This window comes from Antechinus flavipes, chromosome 1, assembly GCF_016432865.1.
Source record: "Antechinus flavipes isolate AdamAnt ecotype Samford, QLD, Australia chromosome 1, AdamAnt_v2, whole genome shotgun sequence".
NCBI classification, from domain to species: domain Eukaryota; kingdom Metazoa; phylum Chordata; class Mammalia; order Dasyuromorphia; family Dasyuridae; genus Antechinus; species Antechinus flavipes.
Window position 1 is genome coordinate 502,038,304 of NC_067398.1, and position 24,446 is coordinate 502,062,749.

The window sequence follows — 24,446 nt, forward strand, 5'->3', positions numbered from 1 at the left end:
AAGCAAAAAAAGTATGATTTTTGGCATATGAAATTAAGATTTGGAGTTTGAATGAAGTTTAAAGACCATTTTATCTAATATTTCATTTCATAGGTGAAAATTGAAGCTCAGAGAGGTTAAGCTACTTGCCCAGAATCATGCAGCTAGTAAGTTCCTGAGGTCGAATTTTAGCTCATGTCTTTTTCTGCACATAGTAGGAGCTTAATAAATTCTTGTTGAATGAATAAAGATAGACAAAGAAAGCCCAGGAATAGAATAATAATGTATAACCCCTGAAAAAAGGTATTATTCTCTAGTTACTCTCCAAACTCATTTTGTAATGAAATGGAACTGGGATAGAGTTTCTTCTTGTACTTCAGTAAATGGAAAAATCCCATTTTCAGAGATACTCTCAGGAAAATGTCTATAATTAGAAGATCAGGGGACTCATAATAGTTCTTGTCTTGGTCCCAAGTGCTTTCTTTAAGAAGGAACAGAATAAAAATGAGTAAAAATAAGAAATGTGTCAAAGGTAACAGAAAAACAATAAGTCTTTGAGTTAGTGGCAAAATTCTCAGCTCTCCTCTTTTTTCCATTATCCCTTTCTTCCAATTTCTTGTTTTTTTTCCCTTTCAACTTTAGAAAATATACTCTTATTTCAGTTTGGCAGATGAAGAACAGGGGATGGGATTGAGGTTAGGAGGGAAACCAGTTATATCCTTATTGACTAGTAATTGTGCATAAGATATAGTACATGACATTTAGATAAAAGAAACAAGATTTCATTCTAAAGTTTTAGACAAAACACATATGTACTGAGATATATACATGTGTATGTCAGTTAAAAAATAAGGCCATCACTATTTCCCTCTGTGACATATTGGGCTCCAAATGTCCAACACTTGGACACTAATACACAAATAAAAATTTCCAATTTACACACATCCTTTCTCAGGAAGGAGAAATATCTGTGTCTGAAAATCTTTCAGACCCATGATACAAAATCACTATAAAATCAGTCACAATACTAACTTTTCTCTTAACTACTATTGGTAACCTTGGATTGACTGAAATGAATATTTCTCTTTAATTCTTTAGTACATTGATTTGGTGATTTGTGGATCTCAGACTTTTCACACAGATAAAAATCATCATCCATACAAATCATAAGTAACAGGTTTTTCTGACACCTGCTATTCATTGGCTATAAAGAAAAGTTGTTTCTTACTCCTAACAGCCCTGCAACGTCATGAAAAAAAAAATGAATGTTTTTGCCAAAGTTAGCTTAGCCACATTTGTATATATGTCTTTGTCATTGGCTCCCAGGGGCATTTCAAAGTACAGTGCACATTAAAACAAAGAAACAAATGTATTCTATGTTTTACCTCCAAGTTAAATATTATGTGAATATAGCATAATACACAACAGTTATCTATTTTCTAAAACTGACAAAAACTGTATTATTAGGGGAACAATCAAAAATAAAAACAGCCCCTGCTATGAAGATACACACATATACATATATCTTATACTAAGGGTTAATATTACTGAACTATCTTCATTACTAGATTGTAACCTGAAGAAATCAACTATATCATAATACATACAGAAACTGGCTTTGGTTTACCCTAGTTTCTTTTCAATTTGACTAAAATGTATTTATGATATTGGATTTACAGATCAATAATAATGAATTCTCACATTGATTACTTCCAAAGAGGTCTTTCCCACACTTTTGATCTTTGAGCTGTTACTGAGTCTTTCAGATTCCCTGGTTTCCCATAGGATTTGGACATTATCATAAGAAAAAAATGTAGAACATGTATAGACAGGACCTTGGACAGGGCTAACATAGGATTAGACTGAGAAATGTTAAATTTCATTCATTGAGTACTGACTCCATGTTCAAACCCAGTTTATAACAAGTAAGCTTGTTTTTTATTCAGTGAAAAAGGAGGAAAAGATGTTTCTACCAGGCTAATTATGAAAAGGTCCCAGGGAATAGTACACATAAACCAAAAAACACATCCATTCGAGAATCATGATGTTCTCTAACTTGGCTATAAAGGTAATTTAAATTAAGAGTAGAGAACAATTGATAATTCAGCTAAAATCTTTGGGGAAAAAAGCAGCAGAGAAACATCATGTAAGTCAAAGTTATTATCAGAATTGTTCAACACTGTTATGAATTTTCCAGAAGTAGCTTTTAACACAATTAATCCCATTCAAATTGTCCAAAAATGAGGTGTGTATTGTGGTGGCAAGGGAATAGAGGAGAAAGAAAGAAGGATAACTGGACAAAGATCAGAATTTTCTACAAGAGGATACTTTAAAATAGCTATTATTTATATGTGTAGGGAAAACAAAATCCTTGATTCATGTTTGTAATAAAGAATTCTTAAGCAATCTTTTGCCATGCTTTATTTAAGGAGACCAAAAAAAAAAAAAAAAAAAAGCCAGAAAAGAACACTCTTCCAAGATATTTAATCACATAGCAAAAGAATTGTAAGCATTAAGCTTCCTGCCCTGGAAAGCTGGCTGGTCCCACATCTATTCCCTAGCACAGATAATGTCCTCTAATGACACTTTACTAGCTCATCTGTGTCAATTAAATATTATCTAAAAGTCCCCGTGGAGATACTGATTTAAACCTATCGGATGTTCCGACTTGTTTTCTTACTGTCTATACACACATTAAGTTGCTGGCTACTTTACCCTTACTAACCTATTAGTTTTAGCAGAAACAGAAATGAAAATGACAATACCGGCAACAACACATTAACACAAAATGCAAAGAAACAGAAGAGTTTAGCCCAGACCTGGTCATTCCTTCCATTTCTTGAAACGTGAACACAAACCGAAGAGACCCACTCAGCCTTAAAAAGGTCGATCATTTTCCTCTCTTAAAATTTCATCTCTAACAGAGTGCTTTCTCTCCTTCTGTCTCCTTGCTTGCTTTCTCTTTCCCCCTCTCTCTCTCTTTCCCCTCCTCTCTGTACTTCTACCGGAGAGCATTTGTTTTTCTTTCCTGCTTCTGCTGTGGATGAACGCAAACTCCACGATTTGAGGTGATTTTTTTTTTAAAAGACTAACAGTTGGGAATCTAAAATCCTGCTAGTCTGAATGGCTTCATATGCCAGTTGCAAGAAACACAGTGCTTATATAAAAAGGCACGAAGAGACAAGAGTCCTGCGATTTTAAAGAAAAAAAGCTAATATCTAAAAAGAAATATCCTTTTCTCCTTTGGTCCTATTTCTATTTACCTTTAGACTTTACAATTAACACTTACCCTGAGATGTGCCATAAATGCTCTATTCCAAATGTATAAAAGCCAACCACATCTCATCTGAGAATTAAACAGTTTTAATGTCTTCAAATCCATGTCCCTGCTCCAGCCCCTGACAGAGACAGTCACTGGCAGCAGTACAACAATTCTGAACACCAGACATCTGATTCTTGACATTTAAAAATAACAATATTGGTAAAAAAGAGGAGCCTTTTTTAAATTAACTGCAAACAGCTTGTGAGTGAGGACATATTGCCAATTGTATGTGTTAATCAGAACATGCTATGATTTCAACCTTGCAATATTGGGCTTCTGAATCGATGCCATAGAGGAACCATAATACCTATGGAACTGATCAGTTTCCTGTATAGTCACAGTAACAACATCATGCAATTGGTTTACTAGAAGTTTATTTAGCAGTTGTTGAAAAGAATAAAGCCTGGCTAGTCAAGTAAAAATCTAATAATTCTTTTATTGGTCTGAGAGAATTCATATGAGTTTATATGTGCATATATTTCTATAGTTACATAAAAACAGCAAGGTCCCCATTGATGTAGCATGTATTCAAATACACACTTTTCAAAGTTATAATTATGTAAAGTTTAGGTTCTAGTAATGGAAAAATATAGTGCAAATCCGAATAATTCAAGTACTTTTTTTTATACTAAGTGAGATCTAGACATATTTACATAAAAATAAAGTAGAAAGAGATAATGACCTAATATATTCATTTCTATGCTATAGTTATACGTATCTGTTTCAATGACAGAAGCTAAAATATTAATTCTTTTAAAATCGTGCTCTACAGACTTTTGTCCACAATGCACTGTGTTTATCTCCTTAGTGGGAAATGCAAAACTTGTGAAAAAAAAGATGCTTGTGAAATCTCAACCTGGTCTCAACTAATAATATTCATCTACATTTATAGACCATTTTAAGATTTCAGAAGAGACGGAGTCAGGAAGACTTTTGTTCAAGCACTGCCTTAAACATTAGATGCATGATCCGGAGCAAGTCACTAAATCTTTCTATGTCTCATTTTCTTCATCTATATATTGGGAACGCTCTCCCTGCTTTCGTGCCCAAAACTGTCTCAGAGATTTGCTGTGAGGACCCACAGAAATCATGAATGTTTAGTGTTTTGTATACTTTGAAAGCAGTGGCAGTCAAATCAACAAGAATTCATTAATCTCCTACTATATGTAAGACACTGTACTAGGTCTTGAGTATACAAACAGGAAGAATGAAATAAGGCTAACTATATATGTCTGTTATTATCACTGTTATTTATTTTGATCCTCACTACTTTCTGATGTAGAAATATATAGGTATTTGAACCAGTGAAAATTACTTTGACTAGTACAGCCTCAGTCTCCCCCAAGACGCATATATGCTAAGGCAAATTAAGACAAAGATTGGACATTGAGTCCCCTCTCCTAATCTCTTACTGGATGGCACAGTTAGAGTTAATTCTCTGCATTGCTGCCCCCCCCATTCCTCTCTTTTTACTAGGCAAGTCAGAAAAAACCCTCATTTTACTGGTTCTAACTATACTATTCTCTTCTCTTATTGACGATAGGGCAGTTTCCCATTGATGCCAATTGGCTCTTTGCCTAAATCTCTTGATAAGTTTTGACCTCATGGGACTCTGGGTCTTTGATCAGAGTGCAAAAATTGTTGCAAGATTCCACATCTGGCATCATCCCACTCTGTCCCACCCTTGGCCAAGGGCAATGTGAGCCACAAGCTAAGATTGCTCCCTGTTGGCACTTATTCTCCACCTCCCTGTGTGATCAGTAATTGATTCTTTTTAAACTGCTATCTCTATGGTGTTGGTGTTCTTTGTCCTGCATTATTCTGCATTATAATAATAGTATTACTATTTCCATTTTACAGATGAGTAAACCGAGAGGCTCAGAAAGCTTAAATGACTTGCTTTTAGTTAAACAATTAATAAGCATCTGAAGCTAGACTTAAACCCAGATATCTTGTCTGGCTTCAAGTCCAAACTAATTGCCTGATACTACATTGCCTCTCTAATTAATAATGACTTTTAATAACTGGTAATCTATATAGTTCATATTAACTAAAACGAACTACAGCAGGAAACTTTTCTATATTCCTTTCAATATTGTAGGTTTAAAAATTGAATCAATACATGGAAGCTGGTGGCTTTAAATTAAAATACCTTTAATAAATTAAAATACCCTCTGTTTGAAATGCCCTTAGGCTAGAGATTATCGTACCTTCGGAAGGATTCCTCGAGGTGTGGTAAGTTTCCTACTTTCCTTGCAGTGGAGACCTAGTGTTTTCACTCTACTCTCTCTTGCTTACTCTCATTCTCCTCCTTACCAGGTAAGCACACAGAACTCAGGAACCATTTTTCAAACTTTTGGCTAGAGAATAACATTAAAGAGCTGCTATAAATGACTTTACTTCCCATTTATTTCACTTAAAAACCCACCACATTCTTATAGCATCACACTAAAATTCTGAAATGTGTTACTAATCAAAATATTGCTTGCAATTTGATCCCATCAAAATAATGAAGGTGGGACAGAATTACAATGTATGCTTCATTTTTATTTTTGCAAATGGTTGGGTGTTTTTACTCTCCAGTCAGGTTTGTTGCTCCCCAAGATAGAATTTGATTAGTGTTATGTTTAATGATTTAGAATAATTTCAGAATTAAAAAGATTTCATACTTAAATGAAGGCAAAAATTTGAAAGTAGAAACTGTAAAAGTTTTGAAAATTTCAAATCTTTATAGCGTGAAGTTTTTTTATATGATTGAAATACAGAATCATATCTACTCAAATTTCTGAAACTTTCTTTTCATCTCTTTAAAATAGTATTCCACTTATATGCAAACAATTTCCATAAAGCTATATTTCCTATGCCCCAACCTCAAGATATTTTCATTCTAAAGTGAAAGATGGGGAGAGAGAGAAGGATGCATGAAATTATGGAGGCTTAAATCTACCTGCAAAGGCAAAACTCAAATCCACTTCCAACCTCTCATTATCCTATTAGACCTTTTCCATCTATCCTTTCATGCATTTACTTAAAGCATAGATACTTGGCCAAAGTCACATAGTAGTCATAGATAAAAATTGTTATTTATACCTCTTAAAGTTTCTGCCACCTTTTTTTCTTTGCCAAAATTTTTTATTTAGGCCACTAACTTCAGGGATGAAACTAAATTACATTCATAAAGGAATTCTTTACGGGAAGAGTCTGACACCATATTTAATGACTGTATTACACAGAGTGATTTGTGACAATTGTTCTGGTCACCTTATTGGGGCAGCTGAGTACTGACAGAAGGGGGATCCTGCTCCTTTGCCTTTCCTTCATTGTTACTTTCTTCAGATACCATATCTTGAGGGGGAAGTATGAGGGTAGGGATGGGAATATTTAAATGACTACAATCCATCTAGAGAGATGGACTTCTAGAACTTTATCATCTGTTCTGCCCTGATGCCCTTAGGATTTGCCATATTACCTAATGATACTTGCCATATGTATCCCAGATGCACTCATAGGACTTCTAGATCACTTCATTATAGCTATATTTTCTTATATAATTCTTACATATAATTGTCTCTCTCTCTCTCAAATAGAGTGTGAGTTCTCTTATGACCATCTTGCCTTTTCTATTGCTATACCCAATACATTGAATATTGTTAAGTATTTAATAAATGCTTCATTGATTTATTGAGTTTTCTTTCAGAGAGGTCATAGTGTTTACATGATATGACCCTGAGATACTGCTCAATGCCCCTCTGCACTACCATTCTCTGGGGCACTAACTCTTGGCTACCATGATAGCTTTACAAAGCAGAGATGGTGCCTGCAGGTGGGCCATGATTTCAAAGCAGAAAAGAACAGTCAGGGGGAACACCACAAAAAAGGCACATTTTCTTGCTTTTCCTTTCACAATAGGAGTGTGAAGAAGGAGAGAGGAATATATAAAAGCATAAAAATGAAGTAAATATAAAGACTAGCCATATGGAAGGATGGGTCTGTGGCAAATCCCAGTCTGCGTGTACACAAGTATATGCAGTCTTCATGCACTCCTGTTTTTCTTTCTCCACACACCAACATATGAAATTTGTTTAAAATAAATAAGAAGGATTAGATTCAAGAAAAGAAGGAAGAGACTTTGGGTATTGATTAGGAAGGTACTATTCAACTTTAATATATGTGTGTGATTTGCATATTGATATTTATATGTATTATATTCTAACTTTTATTGTATTTAATTCTATTGATGCTGCCTTTTTGGAACTTATCCATGTTGTGTTTCTGTAGTTGTGATTATATGGTCTCTGGAGCAGTAGGAAGCCTTCTCACTTAAGCAAGTGCCAGGGATAATAGGATTATAGCATCAAGGCTGAAGGGGACCACAGAGCTCATGTAGTACAATTTCCTCATTTTATGGAGACATCTAAAATGTCAGAGGAATTGAGAAGGAACTTGAGTTCAAATCTAGGACTTTTAAATCCCAATTTCATGTTTTTTCCCACTGTGCTGTTCTTCCCTCTATTAGGAATGGTTCCCCACATACTGATAAATACAGAGGTACTGGTAAAGCATCCCCTAACATAACAGTTCTCTCCAGAGTTTTACAGTAGAAGAAAAATTACAAAACACCAAATCTTGTAAGTAACAAAAAATTTCAAACTTTTTTTCTTTTTCAGATCTATTCTATATCTTTTAGGAAAGGAGAAAAGCAAAGTATTAATAATGATACCTTGCATTTACATGGACCTCGACTTTTCAGAGTTTACTACCATTCTTATCTCTTTTGATCTTTGTAACAATTAAATAGACAGTGAAGAAGGGAGAGAAAAATATATAAAAGAATAAACATGAAGTAAATGAAAAGGCTAACCATGTGGAGGAATCCCACATGGAAAATCCCAGTCTGCATGTACACAAGTATATGCAGAGTCCTAATATTTTTCAAATCTGACCTGATGAGGAAACTAAGATAAATGGATGTTAAGTATCATTCCCTGGGTCATAGAATTAGTTAATATCAGAGCCAAGAGGAGAATCTATTTCTTTCCATGTAGCCCTATATTCTTTCCACTATTATACTAAAACAATATTGAAGACAGAGCACTACCATAATTAAATTAGTGCTTCTAAATAGCAGCCACTCCGCAGAGACTTTACCTGAAGATATTGGCAGGATCGTTCCTGTTGACAGGTTTCTGACTTTACCAAGGCCTGGTCCACATTAACTGAAGCTTTCTGATAAACTTCACGAGCCCTGCTCACTGTCAAGGTTGAGGACCAAGCGCTCTTCTTCAGGAGAGGGGCATCCAGGTTGACGGGAAGATTAGCACAGGTGGAACACTTGACATCATTATTACTCCTGGAGGCTTTTACTGCATGTTCATTGATTGTATTGTAAGCCTCCATGAAATACTGGGAGGCGGAGCGGTCTGGACACCGGCCCATCGTCATCACTGCCGAGGGGGCGTGGTAGAGGCAGACATCGCCGTCCAAGTTGTCATCGGAACTCCACCATCCCGAAGCGTTGGAACGCGCTTTGGGTTCTGGCCGTCTTTCTTTGCTCTTGCTTCGCTTGCCGTACCTCATTGTCTGTGTGTCATCTGGGCTGGCTTTGCCTCCGTTGATGCTCCCCTTGGATGGTCCCTCCAGGGAATGAGACTTGGTAAAAAGCTTTTGGACGGAGTGGACCAGGTGACGGATCCTTCCAGGACTGTCACTACGGTGCTCCACAGCAGTTCTCTTGTATTGCAAGGTGTGGTAACCATCTCTGTTAAGGGGGAGCTGCCTTTCAAATTGGTCCAGGAGGTTGGGAGGAAGGCGATTTGCCTTGTTAGCGAGGCTGCGGGGAACCAGCGCGCATTCCTCCTTCAGCTCTTGCTGGGAATTGTAATGCCTCCTGGGGAAGGTACTGCTGGCCAGGGGGTCATTGAAGGGGACCACACACTCAGCTTGGAAGGAGTTCCTCTGAGTGTAGTAAGGGTGATCAGCAGGATGAGGCTCCACCGGGCTTAACAAGTATGGCTTCCTGTCTGCATGATGAGATAGAGAGTCACAGGCAGAATCACAGGTCACTCCGTGATGGTGACTACGGCTGCTGGATAATCCTTTCATTGCGGATGCTAAGTGACCGCCAATGTCATCTACACCATGTGGCTATGTTCCAGACAGGTCTCTGAGAAAGGCCTAGAAAAATAAAGAACAAGATTGATGAGCTATTTAAACTGTTCTCAGTAAATAGCCATTTCTTATCATAAATGCACTTTCTGTATCTTGAATTTCTTGCGATAATTATTGTCTTAGAGTGATAATAATAGCTCACATTCATATAGTATTTTTGGACTTGCAAAGCACTCTGCCCATTTATCTCATTTTATAAATGTAGAACAAAGACACATTTCTTTCTTTCAACTCCTGGCTATAGCTTAAATTTCCTGTAAAGAATGTCTTTAACCTCTAAGCAGATAAAAGTTGATTAAAACTTTTGGTGGAGATCATAGGCATGGAAATTATTAGTCTCTGAAAATCTGTACAGTTCACGAAGAATCAGACATGGCTCAAATGGCTTAACAGAAACAATAACAAAATGATTGCTATGTTATTTATAAGTGATTTGGATGAATTCCTTCCTTCCCCAAAATTCTTTTTAATCATTGAAGGTATCATAATCTTGTTTCAGTCTACATTAGGATCTTACAGTGAATTAATACTCTTCACTCATGCTACTTTCTATTTAGATTGATCTGCTCATTGTTTTCTTTTTTTTTAATTTTTATTTAATAATTACTTTATATTGACACTCGTTTCTGATCCGATTTTTTTTCCCTCCCTCCCTCCACCCCCCTCCCCTAGATGGCAAGCAGTCCTTTATATGTTGGATATGTTGCAGTATATCCTAGATACAATATATGTTTGCAGAACCGAACAGTTCTCTTGTTGCATAGGGAGAATTGGATTCAGAAGGTATAAATAACCCGGGAAGAAAAACAAAAATGCAGATAGTTCACATTCGTTTCCCAGTGTTCTTTCTTTGGGTGTAGCTGCTTTTGTCCGTCATTTATCAATTGAAACTCAGGTCTCTTTGTCAAAGAAATCCACTTCCATCAAAATATGTCCTCATACAATATCGTTGTCGAAGTGTATAATGATCTCCTGGTTCTGCTCATTTCACTTAGCATCAGTTCATGTAAGTCTCGCCAGTCCTCTCTGTATTCATCCTGCTGGTCATTTCTTACAGAACAATAATATTCTATAACATTCATATACCACAATTAACCCAGCCATTCTCCAATTGATGGGCATCCATTCATTTTCTAGTTTCTAGCCACTACAAACAGGGCTGCTACAAACATTTTGGCACATACAGGTCCCTTTCCCTTCTTTAGTATTTCTTTGGGATATAAGCCCAATAGAAACACTGCTGGATCAAAGGGTATGCACAGTTTGATAATTTTTTGGGCATAATTCCAGATTGCTCTCCAGAATGGTTGGATTCGTTAACAACTCCACCAACAATGCATTAGTGTCCCAGTTTTCCCGCATCCCCTTCAACATTCATCATTATTTTTTCCTGTCATCTTAGCCAATCTGACAGGTGTGTAGTGGTATCTCAGAGTTGTCTTAATTTGCATTTCTCTGATCAATAATGATTTGGAACACTTTCATATGAGTGGTAATAGTTTCAATTTCATCCTCTGAAAATTGTCTGTTCATATCCTTTGACCATTTCTCAATTGGAGAATGGCTTGATTTCTTATAAATTTGAGTCAGTTCTCTATATATTTTGGAAATGAGGCCTTTATCAGAACCTTTAACTGTGAAAATGTTTTCCCAGTTTGTTGCTTCCCTTCTAATCTTGTTTGCATTATGCTCATTGTTTTCTATGCACAACATTCCCCGCTTTTGATCTTTATTTCCTTCATTACATTTTTTTGGTCTCTATATCCCTCTACCCGTTTCTGAAATACATTTCTTCCTGACTTCTACTTTAGAGGAATCCTAGATTTGTTAAAAGCTCATTTTAAGTGCCTTTTCTATAGGCTCTCTATCCTGATTATTTCCAGTGGCTTGTATCCTTTCTCAGAAGTTATTTTATATCTATCTTTCTACCATCCATCCATCCATCCATCCATCCATCCATCCTTCTATTTATTTAATCTACCTTTATACCTACCTGATGTTTTCTTTAATAAAATTTACACTATTTGAGAATAAATGCTGTTTCATTTTTTTCTTTCTATATTCAGGACCTAGCATACACTCAATGCTTAATAAATGCTTATTGAAATAAATTTATCTTTGTTTTTGACATCTGCTTAGAAAAGAAGATACCTTAATGTAAGCGAAGTCAGTTATTTTATATTTGCATAAAAAGAACAGAATATTGTCACTATGGTCCTTTAGGCTTCCATAATCACAACTATGGGCACATTTTATCCGATATTACCTATGATGATAAAAGAAAAAAAATCTTAAGAGCTAAATTGGCAGATTTGAATTAGACATTCTTTCCTTCTCTACCTTATCTTTGAGTGAAGGAGCTGTGATCAAATGGTGATAGAAATGTAAGTTAAGCAGAGAAGGAATCATAAAAGATTTGGATAATCCAATAACAAAAATTATCATAGCTAATATTTACATAACACTTTAAAGTTTGCAAAATATCTTATATATGTTTTATCATTTATTCCTTACAATGCTGTGAGGTAGATATTATTTATTTTACAAAAGAGAAAATAGACCAAAATTAATGACTTGTTCAAAGATATATAAGTAGTTAGTATCTGAGACATGTTTTGAACTCAGGTCTTCCTGAATCCAAGTGCAGAGTTCTACCTAGCTGCCTGAATAATTAACCTATTCAAAACGGAAAAAAAAAAAACATCATGAAAATATTGTTATACAATTCACACTTCTGTTTTCATTACTCTAACGTGGCACAGTTGGTATTTAAGCATGACCCACTTCATATTTTATTTTGACTCTTTAACAAACTATGTGTCCTTTAGTTGCTGACAGAGTTCCAATGGATTGCCTGGCTTGTCATGCTTCTATAGCAGCTTCCTCTAATGCAAACAGTTTTTTTCTTTAGATGCCTTCTAAAGCTAACAAGACTTTCTAAAATGCCACAGATACCATTTTGGAATATTCAAAGGAGAGAAAGTCAGTAGTTTAATCAAACAAAGCCTTAGCCTAATGCAGAAGGAGTGCAGGGAGTTGAGTCTCTTCAACTATCTGGGATGTCCAAGATATGAAAGTCTTATAGACTTTAAACTTTGTGCATGTGCATATGCAAACATGCATAAACAGATATAGACCTATATAAAATGTATTTATATTTCTCTCTCTCTGTATATATATATGCATATATGTGTATATAAATATTACTATCTTCCCCATTAGAAGGTAAGCTCTTTAAGGGCAAGGAATGCCTCATTTTAGTTTTTCTGATCTTAGTGCTTAGATTGGCGCCTGTTCTATAGCAGGTTTATAAAGGCTTGTCCACTGATTTATTCATTGGTTAGGGAGGAGAATAAGAATGACCAAATATAAGGAAAGATGGACTGAAGACAAGCATGTTGATTCAATTCAATAGCTTTTATTGGGAGCCTATTTCAGGCATCATTGTGCTTGGCACTGCTGATATAAAGACAAAACCAAAACAAGATAGTACCAGTCTTCAAAGAGCTTACCTTCTATTGGAAGAATAAAACATCCAGTGTTCCAGTCTATCTCATCTCCCTTAAAGCCTCCTATGGCATACTTTTACCATCACTCTTTTAATTAAGGATCTTGTTGCTCAGAGAAACTTGAAATCATTTAATAAAATTTCTCCCTTCTTCCTTCCTCTTCATCTCACATGATCTAAACATCTACCTTCAGTATCTCCTCTTCATGCTCAAGATAAGACATGATTCTTCTCATTTGCCAAATCTGATACTTCTTTGTGTTCTCTTCATCCCATCTTTTCTTGTCTTTTCTAACAATTAAAGTCTGCAGTTACTTTCACTCTACTTTTAAAAATCTTTATTCTTTCCTGATATGTTTATTGGCTATTTCCCTGCTTTATACTAACATACTCATATTCTTCCTGATCTAAAGAGAATTCTCACTTGGTCTATCTTTACTAGCCATCATTCATACTTCTTCCCTTTTGGGGTAAACTATTTGAGATGGTAGATGTCTCTACTTCCTGTTTTCTCACTTTTTTCTAAACCCTCTGCCATCTGATTTCTAATCTCTTTATTCAGAGTAAACTCTTCACAGTTACCAATGAACTCTTGATTGGCAAATCAGATAGTCCCTTTCTTCCTAGTCCTCATTCTTTTTGATTTCTCTTGAATTGTTGGTGCTAAAAGATCACTTTCATGACCTGTTCTACTTATTATTCACTAGATTTTCATGATACTTTCTTCCTGTTCAGCTCATATCTTCTTCTCAGACTACTTTACTAGATATTTATGTCACACTCACTAAACGTCGATGCTCCCTCAAGACTATTTTGATCCTTCAATAGAAGACTAAGGAATTTTATTTTATTTTGTTCTATATGCAATGGTGAACTCTTGCAGGATAGAATGGAGATAAATGTGTTGATTCAATTCAATGAATATGTATTTGGGGCCTACTATAATCATGAGGCATAGGAAAATATAATGGTGAGACTATTATATTAGGAAAACTTTTAGAAACTATAGTTGTTCAGTTGTTTTTTTAGTCATATCCAACTTTCTATTGGCCCATTTATGGTTCTCTTCACAGAAATGCTAGAAATAGACAAAACAGAAAATTTTCTTCTTCAGTTCAACTTATACTTGAGGAGGCTGAGGCAAACAGAGTTAAATGACTTGCCCAGAGTCATACAATTAGTGTCTGAGGTCAGATTTGAATTCAGGAAGGTGAGTCTTTCTGATTCCATGCCTGAAGCTCTAACCACTATGCAAACTCATTGGAAGCTGTAAGGAGAATATATGAGAAAAGAGAGAGACTGGAAATAAGCAGATCAATTAGGATAAAAACCCAAACTAGGTGGGATCTTTGTGAGTAGAAAGAAGAGATAGACATAGGAGATGTTATAGGTTAAAATTGACAAGGTTTGGTAATTGATAGCATATAGGGGAAGGAATTAAGTAAATGGAATAATATAATTTAAAGGTGATGAATTTGAGCAACTTAGAGAATAGTGGTATCCACAATGAGACAAATAGGCAAAACTTCCAAATAGGAAAGTTAGAGGAAAAAAAGATTTGGGGAAGAATAATAACAAATTTCATTTTCAGTGTGTTGGATTTGGGATATCTGTCAAGCAATATAATGTTGGTTTGAAGTTCTGCAAAGAAATTAGGATTGAATATAGAGATTCAAGAATCAGTTGCATAAAAATTAAGCTTGAACCCATTATAGTTAATAAGATTACAGAGAGACATATAGAGAGAACTCAAGATATAGAACTGATCAAAGGCTCGTAAACACCTCCATTAAAGGAGGGAATGGATAATGATTAGTTAAGGAGATAGAGAAAGAGTAGTCAGACAGGTAGGAGAACAAGGAGAGAAAAGTGACATAGGAGCTAAGGGAGGAGTGTCCAGAGAAATGGTCTGTTTAAAAGTGTCAAAAAGTTGTAGTCAAAAGGTAAAGGGGGGTAAGAATTGAGAATATGCCATCAGATTCAACAGTTAAGATATTACTGATGACTTTAAATAAATTTATTTTATTACCAGTAGAGGGATTGGAATCCAAATGGAAAATGATTGAAAAGTGAGTGGTGAGGAAATGAACCTCTAAGTAGATGTGGATACACACACACACACACACACAGAGAGAGAGAGAGAGAGAGAGAGAGAGAGAGAGAGAGAGAGAGAGAGAGAGAGAGAGAGAAAGAGATACAGAGATGAGAGAGAGATACAGGCTAATTCAAAAGAGAGCAAATTCAATGAAAACTAAAAGGGATTGGAAGCACTATCCTATTTCTTGGTCAAGAATAAATAAGACAGCATTGGTAAAAATGTAGAAGGAACAATCAAATCATGGTCTAATGACCTGCATTATTACCTCCACATCTTCTCGTTCAGTTTTCTTGGGAAGAGAGTTCCTGAGTTCTACTTCTGGCCTGCTCAGCCCTTAGTTCCCTTTTGAGTAACCTCAACGAATTACATCATCAATCTCAACAAAAATTTCATCTTCTAGTAGTATCACAGAGATTTGTCTGATTTCTTGGATTCAGGAGGTTTGAACAGGGAATCCCAGAATGTGGAATAATATACAATGAGTCTATAAGTACTCAGATTCTTCATCAAAGGGGAAAGAGGGAAGAGGAATAGAGACACTGAAGATACTGAGATTCTTTATCGAACAGAAAAGAATATAAAGGAAAAATGTATCCAATCAATTTAGCTACAAAAAGGAGCCATTACTAGTCTAATCACTGTGATGGTCTCTGGGATTACAAGTACATTGTAGTGGGGAGGGTTAGGAAGTGTTTATAAATGATTTATGGAACATATCAGCAAAAAACTGAAATAAATTTATTTAGATGGAAAAATATATCATATTATAACAGGCCTCATGGAATACAGTATTGTTTTCAAAGTAGCTTTTTTAAAAAGAAATATACCACCTAGTAGAGTCACAATCACACAATATATCTTATGAAGATTACATATAATGGAATCTCAATATGCAAATACAAAACAGTGCTTTCAAAACTTTATCTGGAGGCAGCGGATGCTTTGGATAGATGCTCTTTTTTCTGAATAGAATGTGAAACTGGCAGGGGCTGAAAACATGAATTATATATATTTGCCCTAAAATGTGCATGATTATTTAAATTATACTCTCCATATTTAATTATCGTTGATATATGAACAGTATTACACATTGGATGATACCACCTGAGGCCAGACATAGCAAATTAAAAGACATATTAGGTCTATTAATGGTACATTAAGTTAAGTGCCCAATGATACATTTTCTGAAAATGAAACATGCATAAAGTGATTTTTACTGAATATTAAATGTGTTGTTTTTCAGCTTAGTGCCAAGCACATGCATTTTGCTTTAAAATGGAGCTATTAACGCATTCAAGAAACTCCTGCAGAAAATAAATCATTTTTGCTTCTTCAATTTACTTTTGTAAGAGAATCATGAGCTAACCATATACATGTACTAAAACTTTTGGGACATACTATCTATTTCTCAGAAATCTGAGAAATCCATATCATGAGAGAACGTTTATGCTAGGTAATGGGCTAATAGTGATTTTTGTAAATGTTCAGTTTTTTATATTGAAGATCTTTAATCTTCAATCAGAAGGTCATAGCAGTAGAGAGCTAGATATGATTTTAGAGGCTAACACATCTAACTTTATCCTACAGATGAGGAAATTGAGTTTTGAAGAAATTAGGCTAACTTGCTAAAGGACATACAGATATGATATTAATAGATTTCAATAGGAGGGACTGTGTAATTTACCTATTCTAATCCTTCATTTTACAGATGAAGAAATTGAATCTGAGAGAAATTAAATGCCTTCTCTAGATCCCATTGGAGGCAGATTTAACCCTGGGTCTCTCACTTCAAATCTAGCCCTCTTTCCAGTGACATGCTACCCAAGATACAAATCTATCCTCTTACATCCTTCTGAATTATAGAATTTCAATGTATGAGGGACCTCACAGGTCATGATGTTTTAACATATATTTAAGTAAGCATTTATTTCATAAATTATTGGACACGTGCCCATTCAGTCTTTGACTAAAATCCTCTAATAAAGAAGAACATTTGAAGCTAAGATCAGTCCACTTATTGTCCATATCTAATTGTTAAGAATTTTTTTTTTCTCACATGAGACCTGAATCTTTCTCTGAAATTTCTACCCTTTGTTAATACATGCTTCTGTTCTCTGGAGTTCTGACAGAACATGTCCCATCTATTTTCCATGTGATAGTCCTTGAAATATTTGAAGGCAGCTAGCAAGCCTTGTTTTCCTTATCCCTCAAATAGTGGCTAAATATTCTCCATTCCTTTAACTGATTGAGTTCTTTATCATCTTGGTCATTGTCTTCTGGATACTCTCCATTTTGTCTATTACTCTACTAAAATGTGCAAATATCATACAAGGCATTATTTGATAAGAGTAGTGTTCAGCAAAACTTTCACTCAGGCATACTGGAAACTATGCTACTCATAATGAAGACTAAAATTGCATTAGCATTTTTAATCATCAAATAACACAGTTGTCCAGCTCAGTCATTTTCTTGCTATCTGTCCTGCTGTTGTATATTCTGGACCAATGGAACTACTCAGACTGTGTTCAGAGACAATCTATTCAATTTTCAAACTCCTTTCCTGGCATCCATGTTTTTCTGATTGTTGAATACATTGGTTTAAATTCACATGGCCCACTCTAGCTAGCTTGTTTCTGCAATAATCCACCTAGACATCTCTCCAGGTCATCTTCTTGTTAGTTGCCTTGACAATATTCCTATATCTGTTTAAAAAGTACAATCATAGTGATACCAGGATTTGAATCCAGATCTCTTGGCTCCAATTTCAATATTCCGGAATGCTATCTAAGTTTTTTAAATGTTGAAGGTCAAGTTGCTCACAATTTTTTTCAATGGCTATAATGTTTTTACTCCTTCAAAACCAGGTTACCTTGTATTTTTATCTTTGACATAAATGCCTTGCTTTAGGAACTGTGGCAAAAACAATGTTATTGTTGCTTTTGGAGAAGACATATCAATCCTGGAATCAAGAATTCTTGATTTCAAATATGACCTCAGATACTTATTAGCTGTGTGATCATGGATGACTTTTAATTTCTGTCTGCTTTTATTTCTTCAATTACAAAAAGGGCACAATAATAACTCCTATCCTGAGGGGTGGTTGTGAGAACCATATGATATAATATTTGGAAAATGCTTTGTACAGTACTTGACACACAGTAGGTATCTAATAAATGTTTATTTCCCTATTTGATCTCTCCAATACTTCTATTCATCATCTCTGTGGTTTCCAAAATCAAATCACTCTTCTCTGACCAACACACTCATAAGAGCTGTTTCGAGACTTTTGTTGTTGCTTTTGCATTTGTGTACCTCGGATTTAGTGTACTGGTTGGCATAATTTGTAGTGTTAATTCATGTCTTACTTTATGGACTTTTGTCCATGGGATTTTCTTGGTAGAGATACTGATGCTGTTTACCATTTTCTTCTTTAACGTATCCTCATTTTGTAGATGAGGAACTAAAACAAATAGGTGACTTGCTTAGGGCCACATAGCTAGCAAGTAGCTGAGGTCAGATTTGAATTCAAATCTTCCTGATTCCAAGCCTAGTGTTCTAGTCACTATACCACTTAGCTGCACATATTGGCACACAACAATCACTTAATAAAAGCTATTTCTTTAATTCATTCATCAATTATACTATAGATATATTATATTGAACATTTTTCTTTTTCCTTTTATTGCTCTTTTTGGCATATCTTTTTTTCTGCTATCTTTTCATTTCTATATGTGTCCTTTGCCTAAAATTGGTATCAAAAGAATCACTTATTTTCATTGGTAATGTTCTTTTCTTTCTCCTTTTTCATCTTCTTTCTTTTCTTCACTGAACATTTACTGAGTGTTTCTGTGGCAATTGAGTGAACCAAGTTGATTGCATTTTATGACTCAATTCTGGATCTACCTCAATTCCCTTTATATTCAATTATATATATCTAGCCCAAATTCTGTCTTGTAAGATATTGGACTTGACATATAATTATTCAATATGGGAATTGTGAGAAATATTGTTTGAACCTAGCTTGCATGGCTGGGAAGCAGGACCATTCCTGCTTAGGGACCCTTAACTAAGGACCTACCTTATATTGACCAGAAACCTAGTCAGATCTGAAGATTGATGCAAGGATATAATTATAATTACACATCTCAAGCAACCTATTGGTCTTTTTTTTTTTTTTTTTTGCAAACTGTTCCTTTATTGGCCATTTAACATTGGTATTCCTTTGATTGAATACAAACACTTCTGATTTTAGGGAATTGCACCTCTTTGTTTCTCTCTCTTTCAACTTGGAAAGCCCTAATTTTTCTTCAATTAGAAATCAGATTATCTAATTTTGTATCCTGGTTTATATCCTGTTACTTTTTTTATTTTATTGCACAAAATTTGTTTCTCCATGTATTTGGGGTTCAATGCAAAACTGAGGAAGTCTAATCCCAACTTTTATGCAATTAGTGTGCATTGCTTAAGAAATTGATATGGTCAGAAACTTGAACTTTTGTTTCTTCACTCATTTCATTCAATCCACACACCACACCCCCTATATATAAAGCTCTGTATTGATGGATGGGAATATGAAGAGAAAAGAATTAAGATCTCTGTTCTTTGGGAGCTTTCAGTGTAGTAGGAGAAAAAAGGCATTTATGTCAAAGATAAAAATACAAGGTAACTTGTTTTTGATGGAGTAAAAACATTAAAGCCATTGAAAAAAATTGTGAGCAACTTGACTTTCAACATTTTAAGAAACTTAGGTAGTATTCTGGAATATTGAAATTGGAGCCAAGAGATCTGGATTCAAATTCTGGTGTTACCATGATCATACTTTAAAAAAATTATTTTATTTTAAAAATTAATTATTTAAAACTTAAATACAAAATAAAAGGAAAAGAAAAACATTTCTATGTCCATAACATGAGGTGATTCAAATATAGCACAACAAATTTCCATTTCAAGAAAGCCTATATAATAAATACTTTCGGTCTTTTCATCAAGAATGATTGAAAATTCATAATTTCATTGAATATTCACTTTTCCCCATCAAGGATTTTGGTGGGTGGGTAATTCTTGGTTGTAATCCTAACTGCTTTGCTCTCTGGATTATCATATTCCAAGCCTTCTGATCCTTTAATGTAGAAGATGCTAGATTTTGTGTTATCCTTATTGTGAGTCCACCATATTTGTTTCTTCTCTCTTTATTTTTTTAAATAGTATTTATTTTTCTAAATACACACAAAGATAGTTTTCAATATTCACCTTTGTAAAACCTTGTGTTCCAAATTACTGTGATCCTATTAATATTTTAACTTGAATGAGGGTATACAATCATGTATTGATTTCAGTGTCTCAACATGTATTAAAAAAAAGTTTGGAGGAGAAGAAAAAATAGTATATTGGAAGTTAGAAGACCTCAGTTCGAATCCTATTTTAGCCATTTATTACTTGTATGACTTTAGAAAAGTAATTTACTGTCTCTGGGACTCAGTCTTTTAATCTGTAAGATCATCAGGCTAGAATAGATTACCTTTAAATTCCTTCTAGCTCTATTTCTGTGATTTTGTTATTCTGCACACCTATCCCTTTTGGAGGATAGCAATTGTAGGTGAGTATCAGGAAGGTTTCTATACCCTAAGAATTGGGCCATCTTTTGTTTAAATTCTTACCCAATCCTTAATCATTGCACAGGTGTTGCCTCAGACAAACTGAGATCTAGAAAAGATCTTAATTTAAAACTGCCAAGGTCATTCACTGCATGCTGGGCCATTGCTAGTGATCTTGACTTTTGTCTTGTCCCTGGACTTGGATGAAGTCAGACTGATAACTTTATGAAACTCTATCTCACTTAAATCCAATTTACTTTTGTAAAGACATTGCTCTTGTGATGTGAACAATAACATGCCTACAAGCTTGCACACCTGGAATAGCAAGTTGGAATATAGATGATGAGTACATCAAGATTTATCTAATAGTGTATAAAGAAGATAATCCACAAAGGGAATTTATTAGACTCAAGAAAGAAAGAAACAAACAAACAAACAAAAAAACAAACTGACATCTTGAAAGATGCTGACACAGGTGATGTTATCTTGCAAGACTGCTAAGGTCTTATTTTTTTTGATTTGCATGCTTGGGTTCCATTAGGAATATCCCAATTTCTCTTTTTAATGCACAGAACAAACTAAAAGCACCTATCTGCTTGTTTAGGAACAATCACTGGCAACAAGTCATTTGTGATCATAACACTTATTGAACAGGCCCTAAGTAGAAAACACATCTTTTGATTTAGGGGAGACACCGGGCTATTTTTCTTTTTGCAACCTCCTGCATCCTCACCAGGCCAGGTATAGAGTCATACAGATTCATCTAGGGGGAGAAGGATGCCCTTCTTGCAAAGATGCCTCATTTTCCTCAGCAAGTCCATATTATAGCCTGAACTCTGTTAAACCCACTGGTGGATTGAAAGGCAAATTGATTTTTTATTTGTGCCTCTATTTTTAAAAGGTGCCTAGACTTTTGTTATAATTTAATGTGAAAATCCTAAAGATATTGTCTCCATTTTACAAATGAGGAAATTGAGGATGACTTATCCATGGACACAAACCTAAAAAAAAATCTGATGAGATTTAACCAGGAGTCTCTCTTTGCATTGGATACAGAGCATTTCCCATCATGTACCAGGTAGATATTACTTAGGTTGTAATGGGCTGAAGCTCGAATTGATGCACTGAGGTCCCAAGCACATGAGGCTAAATAGTAATTGGACCATACTCTATTAATATATAAGCTTGGAGAAAGAATGGCCCCTGCCCACTCTTTGTGCAAGTCCTGATGTGTTGTATAGGAAATGATGATTTTGGTGGGTGGAGGCAGGGGAGGGGAGAGGGAAGTGGAAAGAGAGACTGCTGGCTGGTTCCTGTCACAGCTGCTCACATTGCTAATCCCCCTTCACCTCAAAAAGAATAAAGATTGAAGATTTTTCCTTAACCTGAATTCCTGACTCCAGCTAATTTTAAAATACGTGGTCATCACATTAGGTGTACAAAGGTAACAAATGTATTCTGCTCTCATGGGGCATCTAGGTGGCATTGTAGTGCACCAAGCACCGGGATTGAAATCAGGAAGACTAATTTTTCTGAGTTCAAATCTGGCCTCAGACACATACTAGTTATATGACTCTGGGCAAGTCATTTTACCCTGTTTTGTTTCCTCCTCTGTTAAAGAAGCTGGAGAAGGAAATGGCAAACCATTCCAGTATCTTTGCCAAGCAAACCCCAAATGGGGTTACAAAGAATTGGACACGATTGAAATGACTCAACATCACGAGAATGTTACACATATTCAAATAACTATAAAATATTCTAAGTACATTACAGAAATGCAAAGCACTATGTGAAGTGAGGATGAAGGGCATTGCAGAGAATTTCAGAGCCCACTTTGGGATGGGTCTGGCATTCAAGATGGGCAATAATTAATAGGCAGGATTTCAATGAAGAATTAAGTAGTTATGGGGTGTGATACTAGACAATTGTATTAAGAAAAATGTTAATGTTAAGGAAATGAAAAATGAAAGAAAAGGGAGAAAGAATGGGAAATCAAGTATGTGGAAGAGGAAAGGAAAGCAGAGACTGAAAGGAAGAGATGGATACAAGTAGAATTCACTGACCAGCTGCTGATGAACCAGCTGCTGCCACTCTCATCCCCAGAGTGCAGGGATAGAATTAACCTATCTCATATGTAAATAGATCCATTCAATCTCCTAGGAAGGAAAAATTCTCCCTCAATAATAAGGCTGCAGATTTTTATCATCAACCCCTTCTTGAATTCTCCCTGCCAAAAAAAAAAAATTCCCAGCCCCCAAACCCAATTCCACAGGAATAAAGAATGAAGAATGGCACAAATGCTTGCCAATGTTCTGATTTTAAATGGAACATCCCCAAATGCACAAAGCAAGAAGTAAACAAAAACCTTAACTTAGATGAGTGGGTGAGTTAATACTGCCAAAAAATCAGCTTTAAAAATATTCCTTGACCCGACTAGGACCTAAATTTGCAATTGCAATAGTCACTTAATATTGTTTTTCTCCTCCATTTAGTTTCTACAGACACATGCCTAGGTTCTAATGATTGAACATGTTGTACCCCCCAAATTAAGGCAACTCTACCTTTGGAGGAGCACATTCTAAATGCATAATTTATATAACTCAAAGAACAAATACTAAGCAATTTTATGCCCCCAGAATGCATTTTGGCTTTTCATCAGCATTAATTGCTATCCTAATCATCTGGAGTTTGATTTTTGCTTGTGAACAACTCCTGTAATCAGCTTGCTCCCTATTAGACATGCCATTGGAAGCTTTCCCCTTTCAAAAGATTCAGCACTGTACAAACAAACTGTCTCCAACATGTTCACAGTAGGCAGCACAATTACAATTGTGTGTATCTTCAGACAAAGCCACAAAGAAATGATTTCATGATAGCTTTTCAGAGTAGAAGATGGAGGGAAGTATTTCTTAAGAACACATAATAATGTGGGTCAGAATTAATACTGGTGTATCAATGCCAACTGGAATAAGCTGGATTCCTTACCAAAATACCACAGGATTTGAGAGAGATTTCTTATGTGGAGAAAGTGAATAAAGAAAAATATAAATCATTCCTGTCACCTTTGTGTGATTAATGTGAAGATGGACAAGGTGGCTTATTCAATCAAAAAGTTTTGTCTGAATGGGTTACCACCCTATGTGATAAGAATGCAATCGTGGAGGATCTTTGGGGAAATTCATGGAGACAAGAAAAATAGCCATGAAGTCTGTTGAGAAATGATTTGAATGGGCTTAAGCCAGAACAGAATTGAAGACAATATCTAAGATTGAGACCCAGCTTGAGGAAATGCAGCATGGGAATAGATCAGCACATCTATGGCAATATGTGAAGAAAGTTGTGCTGGAAAGTAGAAAACACCTTCAGAGAAAAAGCAGAAGCATCCTCAGCTGAAACGAATACAGTTATTAGCTTCTTTCCAAAATAGCATTGTAGTGTTATCTCATGCTTCTTCTCCCTTTCATGAACTACCTTATTCACAAAACCTGATCTTATGCTTTTAGCTATGATTTGTCCCTTTTAAAATTTCTTATACAACTTTGAAATGCGCCTATATATATATATATACTTTACCTTATATTATGATTTGTTTTATACATAGACTCATGGACTTCAAAGGTCTAACCACTCCCCCCCACCCTTTTTTTAAATAGATAAGGATGGTTCCTTAGTCACAGGGAAAGATGATGATGATGATGATGATGATGATGATAATTAGGATTTATTTACACAGCAAATTAAACTTTAAAAGCACTTAGCAAATTTGATTTCATTTGA

The 24,446-nt window shown here is 35.2% G+C and overlaps 1 protein-coding gene across 8 annotated transcripts in view; it reads right to left on the bottom strand.

Annotated features, from left to right (window-relative positions):
* DLGAP1 (DLG associated protein 1) overlaps nucleotides 1–24,446 on the bottom strand; it is a 1,118,212-nt gene that overhangs the window by 398,895 nt on the left and 694,871 nt on the right. For 4 of the 8 annotated variants that reach the window (XM_051970400.1, XM_051970401.1, XM_051970402.1 and 1 more), the window contains one exon: nucleotides 8,450–9,475. In XM_051970400.1, the coding sequence (XP_051826360.1) occupies nucleotides 8,450–9,403 (954 nt within the window). In that variant the 5' untranslated portion in view covers nucleotides 9,404–9,475. Of the gene's footprint in view, nucleotides 1–2,798; nucleotides 3,095–3,268; nucleotides 3,393–8,449; nucleotides 9,476–24,446 lie in introns of those variants that run through there. The other 4 variants (XM_051970405.1, XM_051970403.1, XM_051970407.1 and 1 more) reach the window with 3 other exon arrangements.